The sequence below is a fragment of the Panthera tigris genome, chromosome A3 (genome assembly GCF_018350195.1).
Source record: "Panthera tigris isolate Pti1 chromosome A3, P.tigris_Pti1_mat1.1, whole genome shotgun sequence".
Taxonomy (NCBI): Eukaryota; Metazoa; Chordata; class Mammalia; order Carnivora; family Felidae; genus Panthera; species Panthera tigris.
In genome coordinates, this window is record NC_056662.1 from 25,547,644 (window position 1) to 25,571,433 (window position 23,790).

Consider the following 23,790-nt stretch of genomic DNA (forward strand, 5'->3'; position numbering starts at 1 on the left):
CCTCTGAGGTCCTTTGTGTACCTGAAGACCTCTGTGTCCTGGGGTAAGCCTGAGTCTAGAGAACAGGGGCCCTATTGTCTGTCTTGAACCTGCTAACATCAGGGAGACAATGGCAGTCACACATTGTCCAAGTGGGAGGGGCCTTTAGTGATAAGGCCCAACATCCTGAAGTCCAGGTAACAATAGTGACGATGACATCACCCACAGATGACATTGTCTGAGTACCTTCCATGTGCCAGGAACACTTCTCTCTCATTTCATCCTCATGATAGCCATTCAAGGTGGGGACTATGATTCTCCTCATTTTGTAGAGAGGGAAACTGAGGCCCATAGAGGGGAAGCCACATCCCAAGGGTCAAACTACTGTTGAGGGGTCATGCCAGAATTCAAACCCTAGTTCATTTCTCTCCAGAGTCACACTGTTCAGAGAGCCCTCAATCCATCACACTGTATAGATCAACAAAACATGTGTCCCCCACCAAAGAGATGGTCCCACCATAGGTGTTATTGAGGCTGGCACAGAAGGAAGGAGGGCACAAATGACTGCCTTATTCCTGAAACCCAGGGAAGCAGCCATGATCTTGGATGTTATCTTCATATAGTCCACGCACGGCCCAGGCATAGCTTAGGCATAGGCCAGATTGGCTGAGATGTGCCTAAACATGACTCAGATGTGGCTTGGATGTTCAGTTCCCAAACCTGCAAATGACTCCTGAGTTGGACAAAGATACACTCCACGCTGTAGGAGTCACAGACAAGTATTTATTTATTGCAGAGAGAGACAGTCTACAGAGCTGGCTTCCATACTCCTACTGGGACCCAGCCTGCCCTGGATGGCCATCATCCAAGTCTTCACGGGAGACAAGAGGGTGGTCCAGGGCTCTACTGGGAGGCCGGGGTGATCACAAGAGAATCCTTGAGTTGGAGGAGAAAAACCAATTCAGTGTTTTACCCCCTACCTTGTTGTGGTTTATGCTGGTGTGTGTTCCACAAGGTGACCGCTGGCTTTGGGAATCATGACCCTGAACTCACACAGAATTCTTGGAAGGGTCAGAGGAGTAGGGTCTGTCTGTGAACAGTGATGCTGTGTAGGGGTCTGGAGCACAGGTAAAGTGTCTGCATGCAAAGTATGGGATTGTGTAGGACTGTCATCCCCGAGCCCAGGTGATCACCAAAACTCCCCAAGAAGTTTCATAAAATGCAGATACTTAGGTGTATTCACTGGGTCCAGGCAAGCTAACTTTTTAACAATGCTCTTCTTGTTTTTTTAAACTAAATGTGATGGAAGGAACTTAACCTATTAGATTTCCCCCAATATTTTATTATGATAATTATTAAACAGAGCAAAGTGGAAAGAATTTTCCAGTGAACACTTGTGTACTTAGCACCTAGTTTCTGTCATTAGCTTTTTCTAAACCATACTTGCTTTATCTCATATCTATCCACTTATTCATTCCTCTGGCTAGCTTTTAAAACATATACACATCTATAAAAAGGAAATCGATGGACTGCTATCTCAAAACAAATGAATAGAGCAAAACAGGAAACTTGGAAACAGACCCAAAGAATGAAACAATACCTTTCCAACCCAAAGTACAAATGATGGAGCATGCAATGCAAGTTGATTTAAAAAAAAAAAAAAATAGAGGAAAGTAGCTAAATGCCTCCTAAGAAGAGATATGTGAAATAAACCAAGCTCTAGCCATTTAGTTGTATGGACACTGCTGTTCATCCAACATGAGTTGAGTGTAGTATGTATTTTAGATAAACTGCTTATATTTTAACTGGATCATTGCAATGTAGTCCATTAGAGTAAGACCTGTGTATTCATACGTCTGCTGGGTTTTATGGATGAGAAAGCTGGGCTCAGGCTGAAGGACCTGCCTGAGGTCCATGGCTAGAGAGAGGCAGAGCCGGGATTGAAATGGTCCTCTGGTTTCTGAGTCTAGACTTTCAGCCTCTCTCTGTACTATCCACAGCACTGTCCTTGTTTTTGTCCATCGCAGCCAGCTGAAGGGTAGACACAGATTTTGGGGGTGGGCAGCTGGTAGTAAGTCATCCACAACTTGCCTTGGAAGCTAGTTAACAAAGCCTTCTACCCTGCCACCAATGTGATCTCGTGGCATGTGGTGAGGCATTTCTGAGACTTCTTTCCTTTGTGAATTTCTCCAGAACTTAATAATTCAGGAATTCACTGATACCAATCCACAACTTTAGGAAAATCAGGACTAATAGGAGTTTGGCCTTCTGGCCTTAGGTTGGACACCTTGGCCATGGAAGGGTGGGCAATCACCTGTGGATTTTCTTTTCTTTTTTTAATTTTCTTTTTATTTATTTATTTAAAAAATTTTAATGTTTTATTTATTTTTGAGAGAGAGAGACAGAGAGACAGAGCACAAGCAGGGGAGGGGCAGAGAGAGGGAGACACAGAATCTGAAACAGGCTCCAGGCTCTGAATTGTCAGCACAGAGCCTGACGCGGGGCTCGAACTCACAGACTGGGAGATCATGACCTGAGTCGAAGTCAGACACTTAACTGACTGAGCCACCCAGGTGCCCCTCTTTTTCTTTTTTGTTTTTTTTAAATCTTATTTATTTTGAAAGAGGGAGAGAGAGACCAAGAGAGAGAGAATCCCAAGCAGGCTCTGTGCTGCTTAACAGAGACTGATGCGGGGCTTGATCTCTCATGAACTGTGTGATCATGACCTCAGCTGAAATCAAGAGTTGGACATTCAACCGACTGAGCCACCCAACCTCCCTGGATTTTCTTAATTCTTAATAATTCTGCTTTCAGGGCACCTGGGTAGCTCAGTTGGTTAAGCATCCTATTCTTGGTTTCAGTTCAGGTCATGATCTCACGGTTTTGTGGGTTCGGGGCCTGCATCAGGCTCCGCATCAGTGCGGAGCCTGCTTGAGATTCTCGGTCTCTCTGTCTCTCTCTCTCTGCCCCTCCCCAACTCATGCTGTCTCTGTCTCTCTCAAAATAAGTAAATAAACTAAAAAAAAAATCTGCTTTCAATGTCTCCCCCACCTAGAGTGGACTAGAAACTCCAAGAAGGCAGGGGTTTCTGTCTGTTTTGTTCACTGTTGTGATCAGTGCCTGGTACACAGTAAGTGCTTAATAAATGCCTGCTGACTGGCTGGCTGACTGAGAGGAGCCCACCTCACTGTCATTGGCTCCTGCAGAAGTTGGGGACCAAAGCAGGTGTTATGAGGGCAGGTGCAGAGTGCAAATCCCAACTTTGCCACCTATTGTGTGTGTCCTTGGAAATGGATTTGTCATTCACAAGTCTCAGTTTCTCTGTCTGCAAAATGGGGATATACCACATAGGGTGAGTGTGAAGACTGAACAAGATGCTGTTGAATGGCACAGAGTGATTATGGGCTATTAAATATTGTTAATGATAATATTTGGGGGTGGGAGTGATGCTGTGATAGCCTCACTCCCTAGTAGGTGTCAAGGGGACATTGCTCAGCGAGCATCTATTGAGCATTTACTGTGTGCCAAGCCTTACTGAATGAATGAACAAATGAATGAGTGAATGAATGAATGAATGAATGAATAACAGGTAGAACAGAAAGAGCCGGAGACAAATGCACCCCAGGCTAGGACAGTCGCACTCTTACACTTATAGATGAAGAAGTGAGGCCACGAGAAAAGAAGGGACTTGTCCAAGGCCCCCCATGAGTGACCAGTGGGGTCAGCATTGGAGTGCGGGCCCTACCTCCCAGCTCAGGGCTCCCCCAGCAACTGTGCCCTCCCTGGGGCAGGATGTTTAATCCCACTCACCTTGGTAAGAAAGCTCGAAGCTTCCTCGAATCCCAAGGCCTTCACCATCGGTATCGAGATCCCGGATCTTAGTTTGCCTGAAATAACGAATGTGGTCAGAGACTGGGGTGGGATAGAGCAGCCGTGGGCAGGGAACTCGGGACCTGGCACACCCAATTCGGACTGTGCCTCATGCTTCTTGCCGGTTCTCTGGCCCCAGCATCCACCCAGGCTCATCTCCCCTCCCCGTGCTTCCAGCACAGTAGCTGGTAGCTCCAAAGGGCACTCTTCACCTCCTCCCACATTTCTGCTAAAGAACAGCCAGAATGACTGTTCTGTCATAAGGAATGACCTCCCTGTCATTCACAAGGGAGGTGCCTGTACGTTGAGATTTCCTACTCTAATAAAATAATGAAAAAGATGTCGTTGGCATAGGTTAGTAATTCACGTCTCCCTCCCCAACTTGGGGCTTAAGTAGAGTAATTCCACCTTTTGTCTTGACTTCCACCTCTAGTAACACAAATAACAATGCAAACATCAGGAATAGTTAAGAGACGTTGAGACCCAACTGTGCCAGGCACCTCTTTCAGCCCCTTAAAATCATCGTCTCCTTTATGTGCCTGAGCAAGGTACTTTTATTTTCCCATTTTACAGATGGAGAAACTGAGTTAGGATGATAAGGCAGCTTGCTCAAGGCCAGGTAGCCAACAAGAAGGGGAATCGGGACTTGAACCCAGGTCTACCTGAGGCACCTTGAGCGTGTCCTAGTTGTCTGTTTACACCTCTGTCTCTCTGCCATCAGCCCTGTGAGGCGGGAGCATTGCCTGGTTTGTCTTTGCATGCCTATGTACTGGCACTAGTAAAGGAACTGGGCTGGAAAGTTGGAGATGGGAGAGGTCATTTCTAGTTGGGTGACCAGGAAGGCTTCCTGGAGGAGGTGGAATTTGACAGAAAGTGAGATGTAGGCAGGCGGAGTGAAGCATCCGCCCTCAAAGCCCTAGGGAGTGGGGGGGATGGACAGCAAAGGGACACACCATTCTGGTTTGGCAGTAGGACGGAGTTGAGGATCTCAGTGGTGACGTTTTTCAGAAGTTCAGGCTGTGAGAGAGAGGGGCATTGTTACCATGGCTGAGGATCCAGAGTCCTCCCCCCTGCCCCCTCCCCCCCCCAGCTATTCCTAGAATGGGTATGGCCCAGCCCCAGGATCAGGGCAGCCAGGAGACATACTGGAATTCCAGGCCTCTGCCAGTGAGAGCTGTGAGGGATCCAGGGGACCAGACATACTGGGACCAGACATACAAACCCATCTGGGGGATTGGGGAATATTAGAGGGATGCACTCCCTGCCCTCAGGGGCTCCACTGCTCTGTTCTAGCTGAATTTGCCCTGGGGGAATTTCACCCTGGTTCCCAACTTTTGACTTCTCTGGTGAAGCCAGAAGTTCTGATTTTCATGTGAGAACCTCCCCACTTAAAAATTAGCCAAAAAATAAATAAATAAATAAATAAATAAATAAATAAAAAAATTAAAAAACAAAACAAAACATGAGGACCAAAAAACAAAACAAAACGAAACCATGGCAGGAGACAGGAAGCAGCCAGTTTGAGATCCCTGATCCACTCTGTCTCAGCTGGGGAAACAGAGGACCTCAGGGAAGGGGCTGTCCAGGGTCACTGAGATGAGTCTACATGAGCAAAATGAGATTGCAAAAAGAAGGGATTTGTTTTCTCATTTAGGACCAAAATGTTACAGAAGAAAAGTAATTGTGTATCTGTGAGCATTTAGCATGTTCTCAGCTGTGTCCGGCATATAGCAGGTGCTCAGTAAACACCATAGCCAGGAGGTTGGACTTTGTGGCTGATAACGTGGAGGCTGGCCAGCCCACCACGGGGCTGCCTATGGGGACCTTGTTCGAAGCAAATCCTGGTCAATGTCTGTCTTTGAAATGGACCATCCCGGGCTGTCCCCTGTGCCCCAGGGACAATCTATTAATACTCACGTTGAACAGGCCAATGCCTGAGTTCATCAAGTGGATTCGATCAGAACTGCAACAGAAGATGCCAGTGAGAATGGCCCCTCAGAGGCTCATTCATTCACTCATTCATTCACTCACTCAACAACTATTTATGGAACACCTACTATGTAGAGCTTGACTTGTTCCAGCAGGCTCTAGTTTTCAACCCCTGAACTCCCTTTGGGGCAACAGGAGGGCTATGGGGTGTGGGGAGAAGTACAAGAGGCAGCTGGAGCCCTGTGCTTCTGGGCTTGGGGTCAGCATCTGGGCTTGACTGTCAAAGCCGCTGTCCTGGAGGTGTTTAGAATGAGCTGAGGGGATGGTGCTGGGCAGGCTGTTCCCATGGCTGCTGCAAGGCCACTTTCCTTTCTTTCCCTTTCTCTGACATTTGGTCCCCAAAGCGGGATAGTCCAGGCAAGGTCGCCTTTCTGCCCATCTAGGAGTAGCCTTTATTCCATCCATGCTCACACCCCAGAGATTCGAAACATCCCACTGGTCACAGGGTGAGACAGTGATTTACATGTTTACCTGATTTCGTTAAAGCTGAGCATAAGTCGGTCATCTCTGGTGTAAAACTGAGCTTCTGAGCTGGCTTCCTGCAACGAGAGAAGCCCAGGCCCCATTTCTTTCAGGAGTTGCGTCACGCATGGGCTGTGAGGTTATAGAAGGAGGATCTGGGGTCAGGTCGACACTGTCTAGATCTCAGCTACTGGCTCTGACTTTGGGAAAGGGTTTGGCCTCTCTGGGCCTCGCTTTCCTCTTCTATTAAATGAGACAGTATTTGTACCCACCGTCTGCTGACCAGATTACAACATGGGGTTGTTGTGGGCAATGATGATGATGATTACAGCTGTCGATATGCACAGAGCCCTCATTGTGTGTCAGGCAGTGTTTTAGTAACTTTATCTGATTATCTCCTTTGATCCTCACAACCCCGTGAAGAGGCTCCTATTATTACCCCATTGTAAAGGTGAGGAAACTGAGGGACAAAGAAGACCAGTAAGCCTCCAGTAAATATTAACCCTTGTTATTATTGGAAGGTCAGTAGCTAGCAAGGTCTCCAATATGGGCGTCAAAGATATACATCAACTTGACCTGTGGGCTGGGTGAGCCTGAGGGCAGAGCCAGGCTCCAGCTCCAGGTCGGATGCACCCAGAGACCAGACTTGTCCTGCAGGCCTGGGCTTGATGGCCTTTTGAAAAGTGTCTGCCATTGGCCAAGGAGGGGCCAAGTCAATAAAGAGCGAGGCTGGCATGGGCAGTCCCTTCCTCCTGCTGGTTGCGGGGTCAGAATATCCTTTAACATAGGAAGCCAGGGCACTGTGCATCCTGTATTCTTTGTGAACAGTACCCCCTGACAGTGTGGGTGAACAACCTGCACAACTATACGCAGCAACCGTGCTGTAAGGAGAGTGTCAACTTTAGTCTACCAACAGCCGGATACTTAGGTTAAGCATGGTTCCAGTGCCCAAACACGAATCCTGCCTTGTCTTTGCCCTTTGCCCTCTGTCGTGGATGTGGTTGGGGCCCCACTCAGATCTCCTCTATGGGACTCTCTGGCAGCTCTCCCCGATAAAATACTTTTGTAAGAATCCTTCTCTTAGGCTCTGTTTCTAGGGCCCGACCCTAAGATACCATACTATTGGGATTATCCTTTGGGGACCCCCCACCTCTATACCTGTACCCACAGAGTCCCCCTGCTACATGGAAACTCTGAGATGTGACCTGCTGGGGCTACTGAGAAAATCAATCAAGAACTTACTTGGAGCTGATTTAGTTCTGCTCATACTTCAGAAGAGGAATTACCCTTCTCCCCCTCAGTCTGTGTGGTTTGGATACAGCCAAACTCCCGACTCAGGTGTATTTTTCTAGCCACACTGATTGGTTCAAGAATGGGCACATGACCCAAGCTCATCCAATGAGAATTAGCTTTGGGACTTTTGCTGCAACTACCCGGAGGAAAAGAGGCTGGTTCAGCTGATGTTGCCAACCTGATATCTTGATACAGCTTTGGGCACTTCCATGAGAAGATAATCTGTCTGAGGATGAAGGCAGCACATAGGAAAACACAGCTTCCAGGTGGGAAGAGAAGAATGAAGATGCCATTGTTTGAGCACCTGGATCCAGCTATTTCTGAAGCTAGACCGTCTGGACTTTTCAGTTATATGAACTAATACAATTCCTTCTGTGCATGTGAATTAAGTTTCTACCTAAAGATCCTAACTAATAAAGTCATAGGACCAGAGTTGGACCAAAGCTCCTGGTTCTTGATTCAGAACTCCCCCTCCCCCATCCCTGCCAAGAGTGCTGGAAACAGCAAAGCAAGAGGGGGTGAATAAGACCAGTGAGTAGGAAGGTCCCCCAGGTTGCTGCTCGTGCCATAGACAATTGGACTCACAATGCCCAGGGTGAAGAAGGGGTGGTGGGCTTCATTGGTGGCGAATACTTCCAGCACGATCAATTGGGCCACCTTGGCAGTACCCTGATCCAGAAGGAGATCTGGGGTCTCTTGAGTTAGGGTCTTCACCATCTGTGTGGGCCCCAGCTGATCCGCAGCCTGGAAAGATATGAGATCCGCATGAGGCCTTCCAAGTGCCTCCCCATGGCTCACAGGCCCCATGTAGCCCCTGTGACCTGGCTCCTGTCCACCTTCCTGGCCTCCCTACTTCCTTTCTGTACTTCAGCCACTGTCCTTCTCTCAGAGCCTGGAATGAATTCTTGTTCTCCCCATCTCACAGCCCTTGGTCTTGCTTCTCCCTGTTTGGAATACCCTTCTCTTCAGAGAAGCCCTCTCTAATTTCCTGGATTATATCAGGTGTCCCAGTAATGCCCTCATAACCCCTAGAATCTATCCCTTGTCACCACACTTGTAACTGAAATATTATCTGTGTAATATTGATGCAGGTCACACTGCCTTGTTAGAATGAAACTCTGTGAGGACAGGGACCCGGTCTGCTGCAGACACTAGGGCTGGAAGGAAACAGAACAGTCCTACATGTATTTTACTCCTCAGAGGACAGTGCACAGATCACAGCGAGCACCCATCAAACTGCAGACAGCGAATGGACCAACCTTGGTACTGATCACCTTGATGCTTGACTTCAACTGGCGAGCCAGCTCAGGAAGCTGAGGACGAGGGGAAGGCAGAGTGGGTCAGCTGGAGGGGAAAGGGAGGCACACCTCCAGCAGCCCCATTGCCCAGATCCCCAGACCCCCAGAAAACCTGGTGGGTCTGATGGTCCAGGCCCCATGACTGTCACTGGTGGAAAACAGCCCCTATGTCAGCTGCTGCGGGGCATGGGGTTCTCACTGGCCTGGCGTTTTACTGTGAGTTGGTGGTTCTGGGTCTTGGGCAGCTAGCTCTCTGCTCCCTGAGGACATAGAGAAGTGACCCAATTCTTACTATTGTCATGAATGTGGTTGCCAGTGACCATTCCTCTTTTCTCATCGTTTTGGTCCCTTACTCTTGAGTTCTAATCTCCAAGACCTTGGTTATCTGTTGCCTGTCAGCTGACCCGAACTCCTGCCACCCTCCCATAGCTTTGGGCCTCAGTTTCCCCATTGGTCATTCGAGAGGAGGTGACACACTCCAGCTGATGGGTGGTGATTGTCTGCTACGCTGGGTTAATATAAGGATTCTGGGGCCGTGTCGGCATCTAGGCTCAATTGTAAGGGGGACCCTGATTGATTAGTGATGTCTGCCGTGGGCTCCATAGTGGACAGCAGGGGCACGATTGCTGTCCCAGGACCACTCAATATCTAAGATGCCCTTTGGCTTGACAGGACTCTTATTTGGTAGAGGAAGCGGCTGTATCAGGTTCCAGAGGACAGAACTGGGTCTGGCGCTGGATGTTACAAGGAAAGTTGCAGCTTTAGAGCCATATGTTAGAGTCAGGGTCTGTTTGAGGAGGGGGTGAGCTCTTCATTACTGGAGGGATTTAAACTGAGCCTGACAGGGGATTACTGCTCAGAGGCTTAGGGCAGTCCTTGAGGCCCCTTGATTCAGGAAATTCCCATGATGTAGCAGAGGGGGCCCCGTCCTCTCATGCCAAGACTTACCACATAGTCCAACAGGACTACGAGTTCTTCTTGAGGGAGCAAGGCAGCTACCGCAGCATTCACCACATCCTGCCTCACAGTGAGGCTGAAAGGGGTGTTGTCCAGGGCGGGCACCGTTAGGGAAACTGCAGACTCTTTGAACCACTTGGTCACATTTCCTTGAGAGTTCACCAACTTGGCCTAAAGAGACACAAAGCAGAGAGTTGGCTGGGAACCTTAACTCCAAAGTCTTAGCCAATAGCAACCTAGAAGAAAATGACACCGTTCATCCTGTTTCCCTTTTTGCATTTGCTGACTGGAAGCTTAGCCTGGAATTCAGTATCTTGCCCGAGGTGATGAGTTATCTCAGGTGGCCAGCAACCTCTACTCCTCTAGCACCCCTCAGTTAATCTCTGTTTTTAAAACCTAGATACCTTATTTAGCATTTAGGTTTTAAGTTCTCAGATATCTCAGAAACCCTTTGGGTGAAGGGAAAATTCAAAACTGCAACAAAATCGATTAAAATGTTTGATTGTGACAGCTTCCCAAAAGATCCGTGAAAACTGGCCTGGGATTCAGGCTTTCCAGGTTGGCCAGGTCCCTCAGGGACTCCAGCCCCAGTGTGAGTGCACGGCCTCACATTTTACAGACAGCTGACGGTTACTGGCCCCCTCTGCCTGCCACTTCATCTTCTTGGTGACTTTATTGTCTACATTTTACTGATGGGGAAACTGAGCCTCAGCGAGGTGACAAAACTTGCCCAAAGTCACACAGCCAGGGAGTTGTGGAGCTGGGAGAGAAACTTAGGTCTGTGTGATCCCCAGTGATGGGTCTTGGTCCTGGGCTCTTGTTTCAAAGTCGTCAGATATTTGGGGTTTGGCAGGGCTTGCCTGAGAGGAAGGCCAAGAGCACCGGTGCGTACTCTGGCCTCTGAGTGGGGAAAACGGGGTCGGAGGACAGATCACTGGGGCTGACGTTCTGCGTGTAGCCCTTGGATTCCACCTGCTGGCGTTCCTCCATCAAGATGGTGTGCGTGGGACACGTTCGGCCCGTGGAGATTTTTCTAAATCAGCCTGCGTGTCCTAACCCTGAGCGGTATCTTCTCCCCTGAAACAGACCCGTGGTGTCTGATCTTTGGCGGTGAGAGAAGGGCAGTGATGTCCCTGCTGTACTTTTGAGGCCCCATGACACTCACCCCCAGCTTCAGCTGGATAACATTACCCTTGATGGCAGGAGACAGAGGGTCAAACTCCAGGTGGTTAGAGCCGAGGGAAATGGGCGCTGCTTGGGACAAGAAGAAAGTTCTGTGAGGGAGGAGGGCAGTATTGGACAGGGCGCTTTGGGGGCTGCATTCGGCCGGTTGGGCTTTCTGTTTGTAGGGAGGAGCAGGAATAGCAGTGTTGATAATGATGATGGGAATGACATTTACTGAGCGTATGTCAAGCACCGCAGGCTGTGCTAAACCTTTACACTTACACTCATTTGGTCTTTGCAGTAACCTTAGCAGGTAGGGCCTATTATTACCCCCATTTTACAGATGGGAAAACTGAGGCTCAGAAGAGCAAAATGACTTGCTCAAGGTCATACTGTGAAAGGATTTGAACCCAGTCGGTCCTGTGCCAGAGTCCTGGTTTGGAACAAGACTGAACTATTGCTTATAACTCTCCACCTCCTCCAGGGGATGGTGATCTGCATGCATCCCCCCCTGGGACAGAGTACCTGGTGCACGCCCATCTATGCACAGGATTGCTTGTGTTTGCCTCAGGATTCCCCACTTGGCCGCCAGGTGGCAGTGGTGTCTCATCTGCCCTGGCTGTTGGGCCTGGGAATGGGCGGGGCTGCAGAGGGGTTCAGGGACAGGCGGGGGCAGTGAATCCTTGGATCCCCTGCTCCCCTGGAGAGACCTCCTGCCCTGCTCCTGAGGAAAAGAGGAGCCAGACAGACTTCCCTTTGAGCCTCAGTAGCCTTGGCTAGTCTGTTTCTACCTCTGAACTTCAATTTTCTCCTCTTAAAATGGGGGTAGGTATAACAGTAATACGTGCTTCGTAGGTTTACAGGACTGGTACCTATTTAAGTTGGCCCATATATGAAGGACTCCAGACTTGGAACTTGCAGAATTGAGTTCAAACCTTCCTCATCCCTAATTTCCTCTGTGAACTTGGAAAATGACTTAATTTCTCTGAGCCTCAGTTTTCTTATCTGTGAAGTGGGGTAATGATGGCCACTTTATGGAATTATCTGAGGAGTCACTGAGGCAGTGTATATAAAACACCCAGCCCAGTAGGTGCTTTGTGGGTGTTCAATGTGTACTAATTCCATTCTTCTCTCCCCTCTCCTCCATGGTCACCCTTTGAGTGAGCTTCTTCAGATCCTGAAACAGTGGATGGAAGAATTTTCTTCTTCCCGCTAATCCCCACTCTGAGACCTCTGAGGACAGTACAGTTGTGACGTAGGGACAGAAGCCTGGGTCCTCCCATCTCTGCTACTCTTGGGAAGGGAGAAACGACCTCCTTCCTGAGCACACATTTTGTCTTTTCCCTTGTTTTCTCTCCTCAATAAGCCCACAGTAATTGCTATAGCATCTGTTCATTCATTCATTCATTCACTCATTCATCCATTCAGCTCACATTTGCAAACTCTTCTCTGTGCCAGGCAGAGAGCACCTGCCGTGTGCCTGGGACTTTCCTGTAGACTTGTAATCCTCACTAACAATCTTGTGAGGTAGGGATGTATGAGCCCCATTTTACAGATGAGGAAAGTGAGGATAAGGAAGTGGAGTGGCTTTCCCAAAGTGATAGAACAAGTCAGTGGCAGACCTGGGATTTGAACTTGGAAATCTGGCTCACATAAACTTGCACATGGTAGGTCCTTGTGAAGTCACAGCTGTGGTGAATTCCTGTCTGCTTATCTTTGGGAGGGATCCATGGATGCTCATTCACTTGCTGCTGGGCCAAGTTGCTGTGCAGATGTGACTTGGGAGGCCTCTTCTGGGCAGAGCCAGAGCGTGGAGGCCAGCTTGGCAGCAAAGGAAAAAGGTGGGAGAGAGCTCACCTACCCCTCACCAGGCTCAGGAGGTCCACATGCATGTCCTCAAAGGCCTCCTTGATCACAGGACACAGCTGCAACAGCACAAATGCAGAGACTCCATTACTGAGGGGCCGGACCCTAACCCCAAGTGATCCGTGTCTGGCCCACCCAGCCTGAGCCCATGTGTCCATGGCCATAGAGGTTTTTGCCTATGGGATTGAGGACTTGGTGTTGTGTCCACTCCGCCAGCCATCCGTGCCGTCCGGAGCCCTCCCCAGCCCCTGGTGTTGCCTGGGATCTTTTGCAATGGTTTGTCCCTTCCCCTATGTCCACGATGTGCCTGGCCAGCCAGCTGCCCTCCCCATCAGACTCTTTCTCCTGTTCACAGGAGCCCATGTTTTCCAGAAGAGGGAAATGGAGAATTCATTTCTTCATTCACTTACTTATTCAACCACTGTTTACTGAGTTCCTTCTGCATGTCAGACTCTAGAACGGGGGCGGGCAAGGCAGACCCAGCCAGACTCATGAACAATCTCTGTGCCTTTTGTGGGTTTCTAGCTCCAACACGTCCCTTTGCCCAGTGAGCTCTTCTTCCCCTAAGACTGCTAACAGTTCTCAGCAGGGGGCTGATTTTGTTGCCTAGGAGATATTTGGAACTTTCTGGAGACATTTTTAGTTGTCACAACTGGGGGGAGGGTTTATCAACATCTAGTGGATAGAGGCCAGGGATGCCACTAAACACCCCCACAGAGTGTGGGACAGCTCCCACAACAAAGAATTATATGACTCAACTGTCAGTAACGCTGAAGGTAAGAAGCTCTGGTCTAACCTAATCCTGGCCTCACCTATTTTGCTTAAGGAGAAGGTTAAACCTTTCATTCACTTGCTCATGGGACTCCAGAGCCTTGTTCTCTGCTCTAGGCAGCACATTTTCTAGGGCAGTGCACTGAGATTTTGTCACTTTGTCTTAGATGCAATATCCCTGGTGGAAGAATCTTCTGCTTGATCACCCATTGCCACTCTTGAGAGAGGACAGTGCACTTTGAGAAACTTTTCCTATGAAAGTTTTTTATGAACAGTTAACTTTTTTCTGTGAAAAACGCGTTCCCTGCCCCCAGCTGCTTTGCCAACCCAGAACCCAGGGAGGACGAGGGGCTTGGGCTCGGAGACCCACTCACCTGCCAGGGACCAGCCTGTTCCTCATGGGAAGGGTGTCGCTGGCAATCATCTCTCACAACTCTCTTTCTTTCATTTCCACCGGTGGCTCTCAACCCTAACTACCCATTAGAATCATCTGGGATACCAGCTAGAACCCTCTAGGATACTAGGGCACCACCCACACCCATGACATTGGAGTATCTATCAGTATTTTAAAAAGCTATCCCAGGTTGTTCTGATGTGCAGCTGGGGCTGGGGCCCACATTTACATTCCAGTGTAAATCACTGGAAAGGGCTTCAGCATTTTCTAGATGGGCTCCTGTCAGATTTAAGCATGCTGTGCCTTTTCTCTTCATTTCAGGCAAAATTTTCACATGACCGTTGAATCAAATCCACTGAGTCACAGTGGGGAAACGATAGTGATTAACAAAATGCCAATTTTCTCGAATCATTCATTATACTTAACTTTCACCCTTAAAAAGAGATATTATGCAAAGAACATTTTTATGCCATATTTTCTAGTGGAAAATACATTTTTAGCTGGTGAAGTATGATGCCAGTTAAAATATGATTTTGTTGGAGACTGGGAAAAAATTTCTAGCTGGGTCCTACTTTCAGAAACTCCTACCTCTAAGCAGAAATAAAATCTTAAAAGAAAAAAATATCTCATGTAAGAAGAGACAAATTTTACAAAATTCTTCATTTTCAGATTCTTTTTAGAAGTCTCTCTGCATGGTTTAGTGAAGTATAAAGTATGATGCAGCTATTACAATAATTATGAATGTTATATAGTGGCATAGAACATGCGTATAGCTTAAGGACTATTAAATTATATTGATGCTGAGAAGAGCCACATAAAACTATGAATGCATATGGATGGAGATTGGAAGGCAATATATACACAAAAGAGAGAATAGGTGCCAAGTTAAGGTAGAAGGATTATGGGCACTTTCCCCCCAAGTCATTTCAGTTATTATATCACCTTTTCAATTCAAAAAAGTTTTCTTATAAAGAACATCAGTTATCTGACAAGGTGTTTTGATCTCCAGGAGGCCCACTGTGGTGAACCCATCTTGAAATTTACAGTGGAAATCAATGGTCAGAGTGAATGAATCCAACTTACAGTTATAATTCACTGTATATGTGCCCTATAAGGGACATATACACTGAGATTAATGTATGTTTATTGCCTCAGAAAGATAGATCCAGCAGGGCCTGGTGGGGGACAGACCCCTGAAGACCACAGGTTGATCAGGTTGATAGGAGACTCATGTATGCTAGAACCAGCCTGGACCAATTTGCAAGGGCCAACTGTTAAGTTTTCAGGAATTTCTGAGCCATGTGCTAAACCCAGACATTATTAAAAATTAAATTCTAAATAAATAACTAAATAAAACCAAATAAAATAAATAAAAGCAAAGCTCATGAGAATTCAAAACTCATCACTTCCTGATTACTTTGTTATATTTTACTCTTATCTATTGCTCTTGAGGTTATTTACATCTCTTGTATCCGTGTGGCAGAAATACCATACAATAGTGTGCTCCTGTGCCATTCTTCCCAACTCTGCTCAGTGACATCACATTAGTAGCTTGAAATTGGCCTCAGAGGAAGTGTTTATACCAGAGAAATCAGCAAGTGCTTCAAATCAGGCTTCCTTTCCCCTCAACCTCTCGAGAGTCGGTTGTTAATAATTTATCAGCACATCGCTGTTCAAGGCCTCCTGGGTGACTTCTGGCAGTTCTGTTACCTTTGCCTCAATGAGCCACTGAAAGAATGGTCAGGCCCAGAGTTTTCCTAACTCAAGGAGACACGGGGCCCTTAGCACCAGCTTGCAGTTCCACCCCAGACCCACAGGGGGAGCAATCTTTGCAGGCCAGAGAGGCCGTGATTCCACTTACCTGGGTTTTCACCAGTTTGGGCAGGGCTGGCACCAGGAGGCTCATGACCTTGTTGGCTAAGGAGTTGACCAGAAAGGAGAGCCTTGCGGAGAGGAGAAGGGGAGAGAGATTAGGAAGGGCCAGAGATGACGCTGTTTTATAGAAGGGAACACAGAGCCCAGGGGAAGAAGACACTTGCTCATGGCCACACAGCACGGAGTGTGGAGTAGACCCCCAGCCAGATGTAGATGGTGGCAGAGACTTCTCACAAACTAGGGGCTGGGGGTTGTCTTTAGAAATGTGTGCTGGAGACTGGGATGATGGCATTGGCATTTGTCCCCATTCTCCTGATAAGAAGTGGAGGAAAGCACGTTTTTGAGCACCGGCTGTTTGCCATGCACTGTGGGGAATGCTTATGGCTGCAGCCTGATCTCGTCCTGTCACTGTGGCCTGGAAGCGGAGGCATAGGAATGCACCTTGCCAGCATTGCACAGACAGTGAATGAAGACGATGCATTTGCCTGACTCCAAAGTGTGTTTGTACCCAATGCTCCACTCAAGGCTGCCTGAGGTGGTTTGAGGCGCCCTAGGAATGTGGCTCCTCTCCGCCTTCAAATGTTTGCCCCACTTCCTGGCATGATGCCTGAAATCCCACCATCCTTGATTCAGCTCTTGATGTCTTGAACTTTCTTTGGCATCACAGATTCCCTGGAAGGAGCTTCAGCCAAGAGTCAGGAGGGATATAAGTCCCTTTCTTTCTCTGGGCTTCAGTGTTCTCCAACTGTAAAATGGGGAAAGGCCACCACCTGGTCCCCTCCCGGGCATGGTGGGAACCCGGAGGCAGGTGGCCACACTCACTTTTGCAGCAGGCTGATGCGCAGGCTCCCATGGCTATTGGAGCAGTCCTCGAGGACGAGGTGGGTGTGGCCCCTCTCACTGGCGTTCACTGTGATGATGGCTTGGACCTCTGTCTGCATGTGCATCTCCACGATGGTCTTGACCAGGGGCCTGGGAGTGGAGATGTCCGTGCTGTCTCAGCCCCAGGTCCGGGCAAACATGCCATCTGTCTCTCTCACCTCCCAGCTCAAGCGCCTCTGCTGATTCTCTGCATCTCCCCCAGTTTCTACCCCACCATGTCCCAGGCTCAGGGTTTGGATCCCTCTCCTGGTTTAAATCCTCTGCATATGTCAACAGCTCCCAAACTGATACCCAACTCTGTACCCAGATGTCTTGACAGGTGCTGCAAATTTAACATGTACAAAATTGAACTCCAGCTCCTTCCCCAAACCTGCTCCTCTCATGATCGTTCCCGTCTTGGTTGCTGACCACTCCATCCTGCCAGTTGCACAGGCAAAATCCCTGGGGACAGTCTTGACCTCTCTCAATCTCTCTCTCTCTCTCTCTCTCTCTCTCTCTCTCTCTCTCTCTCTCTCTGACATTCTGTCCATCAGAAAATCCTGTTTCTTCTACCTACCTCTGAAACATATTCAGAGTCTGATCACTGCTCACCACCTTCCTGCCTCCAAACCCTGGTCCAAGCCATCGCTGGCTCCTCCTGAATGTAACAGTACACCCTCCCTTCTGGACACCCTCCCTGCCTCCAAACACACAGCCAGAGGGTTTCTTTAAAAGTTAAATCATGTCTTGTCCCTCCTCTGCTCAGAACCCTCCATGGTTCCCATTTCACTCAGTAAAAGCCAAGTCTTCACCTTGGCCCACAAAGCGCCACAAAGCCCTCACCTCCCACCATTCTCTCCCCCTCTCTCCACTCTCTTTGCCATTCTTTGGACAAAGCAGGTGCCTCAGGATCTTTGCACTTGCTCTTCCCTCTGCTTGGGACTCTCTTTACCAGATACCTGCCTGGAGAAAAGGGGCGATGTGTAAATGAACCTGTCAGGCCTGCTGTGTCTGACTGAGGAGACACTCACGTGTTGAGTCCAGCCACCATGTCCAGGGGGATCTTGACCGCCAGCCCTTGGCCTTCATCTGAGGGTTGCACCAGCAGTTGGAGGATGTTGGCTGAGGTGACTTTCAGCCTAGGTGGGACATGGGAGACATGAGATTCATGCCTTATGCTCAGCTGAGTATCATCCCCAAACCTGCCCACTGCATCTTTCCTGTCTCCCCTGGTGGCCAGCCAGGGGTTTCTGGCCAGCAGCTGGACCTAAGTCCTGTCCCCTGACTCCTCGCCAGCATGGCCTGGCCCCCTCCCTCCCTGTCACCACTGCTCAAAATGCTCCCATGATTCCCCCATGTTGGAGACTAATCCCAGTTCCTTGGGCTGGCTGGGAAGACTCTTTGTGATGTGGCCCCGCTGACCTCCGTCCTCACCTTGGGGGCTTGAGTGCCAGCTCTTCTGACGGACTCTCACCCGTCTGTGCCTTTGCCCAGGCTGGTCCCACTGCCTGGAATGCCATTTTCTTCTTGTCTTCTGGTGAGCACGGAGTCATTGGCTCTCCTGTTACCTCCACTGAGAAGTGTCACTCTATCCCTTCGCTCTCCTACCCCAGGGGAACTTCCTCTGGGGTCACCCTGTTAGGGTACCTGTGTCACTCTCTTACGGTCATCGTTAACTCCTCTGGGAGCTTCTGAAGGAGGTGTGGGGAACGAGCTAGCGCCTAGGTCTGTCCCGCTCCACTCACCAGATGATATGGTTCAGGATGGAGTTCACCAGGTTGCCGAGTATGGGGATGCCCCCGGCTGGCTTCTCCCGTATGGTGCTGAGCAGTGGCAGCTGCTGGAGGATGTTGACGGCGTCGTGATCCTTCAGCTCCCGTGTCAGCCCTGGAGGCAGATCCTAGAAATCAGGGTCCAGCAGGAGGGGCAAGACGGACGGCATGGCAGTGGCTTCAGGCTGGGAGGGGGCATCGCTCAGGGCTACCTGGACCCGGATGTAAGGGCAAGGGGATGGATGACCGTCTGCTGTGGAGACATGGCTTTGAGGATGGTGGTCTAGATGAGCCGTTTTCACATAAAGACGAAGGTAGGGGCATAGGTGGGACCATTCACGCTCCGAGCATTGCCAGCCTCTGCGGGAACACTGGCCAGGATACCGGCGTATGGACCTGCATCCCACCCGCCAGCCGGCAGCAAGCTCTGGAGCCAAGAGGCAGGGAACCCACAAGACTGTGTTGGGGCTGGTTTTGCTGCCAAAACACACTTGCTAACAATTCTCTGGCACCCACATCATATGGGCCTGTTGTCCAAAGAGCCTCAGGTGCCGAGCTGAGATAGGAGAAGCCGGGAGTCCTGGGTTCTGGTCCCTGCTGGACTTTCCCCCCGCGGCCAGAGCCCATTTGGCTTGTATGAAGAGCAGGTCAGAAGTTCCAGCTGCTCCAGAGGCAGCTCCAGAAGCAGCCCTCAGCCCATGACTGATGGGAATCGCGGTATAAATACCCCAGCTCCCTCAGCCCGCATCTTTTTGTCTGCTCCGTGACGATGGAGGTGGGCCCCGTAAATATTCCTCCTCTGCCAGCTGGCAAAATGTGGAGCCTTGTCCATGGAGGCTCTGGAGGGACGTAAAGAAGGAAGGGGCCCAGTGCAATCATGGAATTTAAGGGAGGATCTTGGAATCGTGGACTCTTGAGATCATAGACACTCCTAATCTTTATAACTCATCCTCTCGAGTCTCACCCTGGATCTGGAATCACAGCTGTGCCTTGCACACCCCCAGTGATGGGGGACTCCCTCCCTCCTTCGGAGGGCCACTCCACCTGCCCTCTTGCCTTATGGCAGTGAGGCTTGGGCAGCGGAGACTTACTCTCTTTGATGACTTCACGGCCGAGGCTAAGAACCGCAGGGGGGCGGAGGGTGGTTTCAGCCAAAGTCACTGCCAGCAAACCACAGAGGAGGGTGAAGGTTAATGGGCCAGCCATCTTTCTGGGGATCGGTGAGCAGCGCGTGATAGGTGAAGGAACCTGGGGTGAGCACAGAAGGCCCTGTTAGCTGGGCAGAGAGGTCAAGGACAGGCCCACCATGCCTGGTGACTTGGGGCATAAAGTCCAGAAGAGGCTGTTTAGTGATGTGGTTAAGAGTGTGGGCTCTGGAGCCCGACTTTTGGGTCTGTGTCCTGCCTCTGCCACTAGGTGCTAGTTGTGTGGCCTTAGATAATCAGTTTAGCCTCTCTGCCTCAGTTTTCTCATCTAGCAAATGGGCCTAATGAAATAGTACCTGCCTTCATAGAGTCTGGCACTTAAAACCCTCTACAATCCAACCTTGGCCAGCTTCACCTCCTGCTTATTCCCCTCTTGCTCTATAAAGTTCCAGTCATTCCAAACTGCTCGAAGTTCCCAGAATATAACCCCATTCTCTCCTGTTTCTGTGCCTTTGTTCTAACTCTTCCTGCTTCCGGTAGTGTGTTTCCCCTTCCTTATCTGCCTGCTGAACTCTTATTCATCCTTTAAACTCTGCTCACATTTCCCTTTCTCTGTAAAGTTTTTCCCTTCCTGCAGTCAGAGGCCCTGGACTATGCTTGGAGAAATGCTGCCTTGGGGACTGCTGTGTGCCCAGGACAGGACGTTTGGAAAAGGGAGGGCAATGGTTATTCAGGTAGGACGCAAAGTGGGCAGGAAATTTGCTTGATTGATGCGAAGGGGCCTGAGAAGGGATAGGTGGCTGCTTGAACCCAGGGAGAGAAGGGCAGAGAGAGGGAGGAAGAGGCCCGTGGGTGCCTCCTGGCAGAGGGACTTGGCTGCTCCTTGGCTGCTCTGTGCCCTCCATGGGGCAGAGCGTCAGCCCCTGGAAGCTGGTCCTGAGCCCTCCAGCCTGCACCCTGGCTCAGTCTCCAAGCCCCCAGGCAAACTTCTGCCTCCTACTTGGAGGGAGGGAAGATGCTGACCTGGAGATCCAAGCCCTTGCTTGGCTCAGCATGTGGGTTTCTTGCTGCCAAAGACAAGCATGGCATCTGGATGGCATGTGTCTCTCGGCTAGGGCAATACGAGCTCTCCGAGACACTTGCTATAATGGTTCAACATCTGTCTCCCAGACTGGGCTGTGAGCTCTGGGAGGAGTGTTGGGTCTACCTGCTCCCCATTGTGTCCCAAGCACCTGGCATTGTGTCCCAAACACCTGTGGGTGTCTAATAAATAAATGGTTGCTGAATGAATGAATGGCCTCGGGAGCCTTGGGAAAACGGGGAATCTGAGCCAGCCCAATCGAGCAGGTCTGGGCCATCAAGACTGAGAGTGGAGGAGAAATATCATGGGCCTCAGGGCCCATGATAGACCCGAGCTGGAGGCCTGCTGCTACCACTTGCTGTGTGATCTTGGGCAAATGACTTACCCTCTCTGAGCCTCAGTTTTCCATCTGTAAAAATAAGGGGTAATTACAGTACTTGTATCACAGCGTTGTTGGGAAGATTGAATGAGCCACAAGTGTTCATGCGTATTGGCTGTTTTTATGATGATGGTAGTATAACTAATACTGGGGTCAGAAGGAACCACCTTGGAATCAAAGCCAGAAGGTAAGAGAGGTAGTGCCCGGCACCCTGCTCTTCTGCCCAGGAAGCCCCCACCCCACTCCATAATCTTTTTCTTTCAAACACCCTGACCCTATTTCCCTTCATGATCTTTGCACACCACCCTGTCCTCTGATCAGAGTGCTCAGGGAGCCAATAGTATGGTAGCATCCCCTCCTGTGGAAAAGTGTCTCCTCCCCAGATCCAAGCACCATACCCACACCCGCCACATCATGCCTCACCTCCTGGCCTTTGCTTATGCGGTTCCCTTTACAATGGGATGCCTTTCTCTCTTCCTTTGTCCAGCCAACTTCTGCTTGGCTTCTCAAGTGACATGCCACCTCTTCCAGGAAGCCTTTCTTGACTGCTCTTTACCACAATGTCCCTGGTCTTTCCTTGAGCACAGCATGTATCACACTGGCCCATGTTGGGAATTACTTGAGGGCCCGGTTAGTCTGATACTTCTCTTTGTCCCCAGAATCACTCCAGCATAGAGCTGGGCACAGAATAATTGGTGTGTGCAGGGTGGGTTTATGTCATTGGGATCAGGCCAAGGAAAGACTCAGCCAGTCCAATTCCTTCGTCACTGCTCTTTGGTCTTCTGGGCAAGGGAGCTGAGAACTGAGAGCCTCTACCCTCTACTAGGAGGGTCCTAGTGGACTAAGGGAGCTTACCTCCAGGCCAGGCCTCCCTCCTGGTCTTGACCTGACTGCAACAGGTGTCTCCAGCTTAGAACCTTTCTGGTGCCCTAGGCTTTCAGGCCGTTTCCTACACCTTTACCTGGACACGCCGGAGTCCTCAGTCTTCTCTCCTCGGACACTGGGTCTGGAAGTCTAACCTTATATCTTACACACCCCAGTCTGGGAAGTCACCCTTTGCATTTGGGCTGAGACCTTGGGCTGGGCTGAGGTCTCCAAGGTAAATATTTGTGGCTGCTGGTGAACCACATCCCTGCCTGGAGGCAGCCTTGGGACTCCAGCTTCCCAGGATTTGGAGAGAGGAGGGTCTGGGCCACCATGAGGGGTGGGCGGGGCGCTGGGGCACCTGGCAGAGGAACTGAATCAGGCACAGTGTGGCCTGTGAAAGGGGCTCCCTGCCTTCTGGACAGTCACTCCCACGGGGACAATGATGAGAACGGTAGCAGTGATGATGTATTAAGCGCCTACAACATGGCAGGTGCCACCCTAGGCTTTACATTGGTCGTGTCGATGGAACCTCGTCCCCACCAGGATCAGTACCATTATCACAACGTCACCACGGAGGAACCTGCCTCACACAGTCAGCAAATGGCAGAGCCAGGATTCAGCCAGAACTCTGACTTCAAAACCTATCTGGGGATGTCTCTACAGCTTGGCAGATATAAAAGGTCCTGAGGACAGTCTGGGTCCGCGTCCTAGCTCCACCATTTCCATGATATGTGACTTGGGGGACATTCCCTAACTTCTCCAAGTCTCAGCTTTTCATCTGTGAAATGGGAACAATAGTAGCACCCACGTACTAGTATGCTGAGAGGAGCACAGCGGACACAGCTCAGAGCATAGGTCCTGGCACAGAGTACGTGCTCAATAAATGTGAGTGGTTGTTGCTATGTTATCACTGCTTGTAATAGGATGGGCCTTTCTTTGCTGTGTGACCCTGGGGAAAGTACTTCACCTCTCTGGGCCTCAGTGTGCTCATCGATACGGTGGGGATGATATAGTAGCACGTCCCGCACAGGCTGCTGAGAGCGTGAACTGAGGTGCATGCTCACGTAGCACTTAGCAAGTACTTTCAGTGATTCACTGGGGAATGATTATACCCACTGTGCCTTGCGTCCGCCTTCAGGAATCTCCGCGAACATGTGTGGAACGAATGAGTAATGAGGCGTGCCTGCGAACCGAGGGAACAAAGCCATGGTCCCACAGGACCCCTATCACCCACTGCCTGGGTACAAACCTTGCCTCATTTAACCTGTCGGCAGCCCCGGGCTCACCAAAGGCACCTGAGGCTCAGGGAGGTGGGTGACTTGCTCCAGGTCCCACAGTCAGGGCTGCTGGAGCTGGGACTGGAGTCCAGTCTACCTAGTCCAGACCACAAGCTCTTTGCCACCCACTGTCCTTTCCCCAAGTGACTCCAGGCCAGTGTTGGGAGGGCGGGATGTGAACACTGCCTTTTGACGTGATCTGGGGAGGCATCCTTGCTGCCCTGCTTTGATTTGTGGCTTGTGGCTCAGAGCTGAGAGGGCCATTGCTGAATCTTGCAGGGGGACAAGAGAGCGGCAGTGAATGTCCCGAGGCCCCTCAGTGTGTGGGTGTCCTGGCCCTGGCCCCTCTCCCCCTCCTGGAGTTGTCAAGGGGAAAAAGGCAAGAGCATTTGCTATCCTGCCGTGTGTGCAAATGTGCCAAACACCCAAAGACGAGATGTTTTGGGAGTCAGGGAGGCCTCCTGGAGGGGTCTTGCCAGTCCCTTGGGCG

The 23,790-nt window shown here is 50.1% G+C and overlaps 2 protein-coding genes across 8 annotated transcripts in view; one reads left to right on the plus strand and one right to left on the minus strand.

Annotated features, from left to right (window-relative positions):
* CDK5RAP1 (CDK5 regulatory subunit associated protein 1) overlaps nucleotides 1-23,790 on the plus strand; it is a 191,084-nt gene that overhangs the window by 98,624 nt on the left and 68,670 nt on the right. The window lies entirely within an intron of this gene.
* BPIFB1 (BPI fold containing family B member 1) lies at nucleotides 746-22,191 on the minus strand. Of its 3 annotated transcripts, none has more exons than XM_042980618.1 (16): nucleotides 22,118-22,191; nucleotides 19,643-19,799; nucleotides 18,525-18,666; nucleotides 17,811-17,918; nucleotides 16,741-16,890; nucleotides 15,905-15,986; nucleotides 12,874-12,937; nucleotides 11,014-11,102; nucleotides 9,840-10,019; nucleotides 8,853-8,906; nucleotides 8,179-8,337; nucleotides 6,310-6,377; nucleotides 5,767-5,812; nucleotides 4,803-4,866; nucleotides 3,790-3,866; nucleotides 746-915 (listed from the first exon to the last, which is right to left on the minus strand). In XM_042980618.1, the coding sequence occupies exons 2-16, from the start codon at nucleotides 19,755-19,757 to the stop codon at nucleotides 883-885; spliced, it is 1,431 nt and encodes a 476-aa protein (XP_042836552.1). In that variant the 5' UTR covers nucleotides 19,758-19,799; nucleotides 22,118-22,191; the 3' UTR covers nucleotides 746-882. The 3 variants fall into 3 exon arrangements, with proteins under 3 accessions (XP_042836552.1, XP_007073734.2, XP_042836551.1); XM_007073672.3 differs by having other exon boundaries at nucleotides 11,014-11,099; nucleotides 22,012-22,170; XM_042980617.1 differs by having other exon boundaries at nucleotides 22,012-22,170.

Coding starts and splice junctions, on each gene's coding strand:
- BPIFB1 (XM_042980618.1), bottom strand. CDS start 19,757: ATGGCTGGCCCATTAACCTTCACCCTCCTCTGTGGTTTGCTGGCAGTG. Junction 11,103..12,873: donor CCTCCTGAGCCTGGTGAGGG/GTAGGTGAGCTC, acceptor TCTTGTCCCAAG/CAGCGCCCATTTCCCTCGGC. Junction 3,867..4,802: donor CCTACTGCCAAACCAGAATG/GTGTGTCCCTTT, acceptor TCGTTATTTCAG/GCAAACTAAGATCCGGGATC.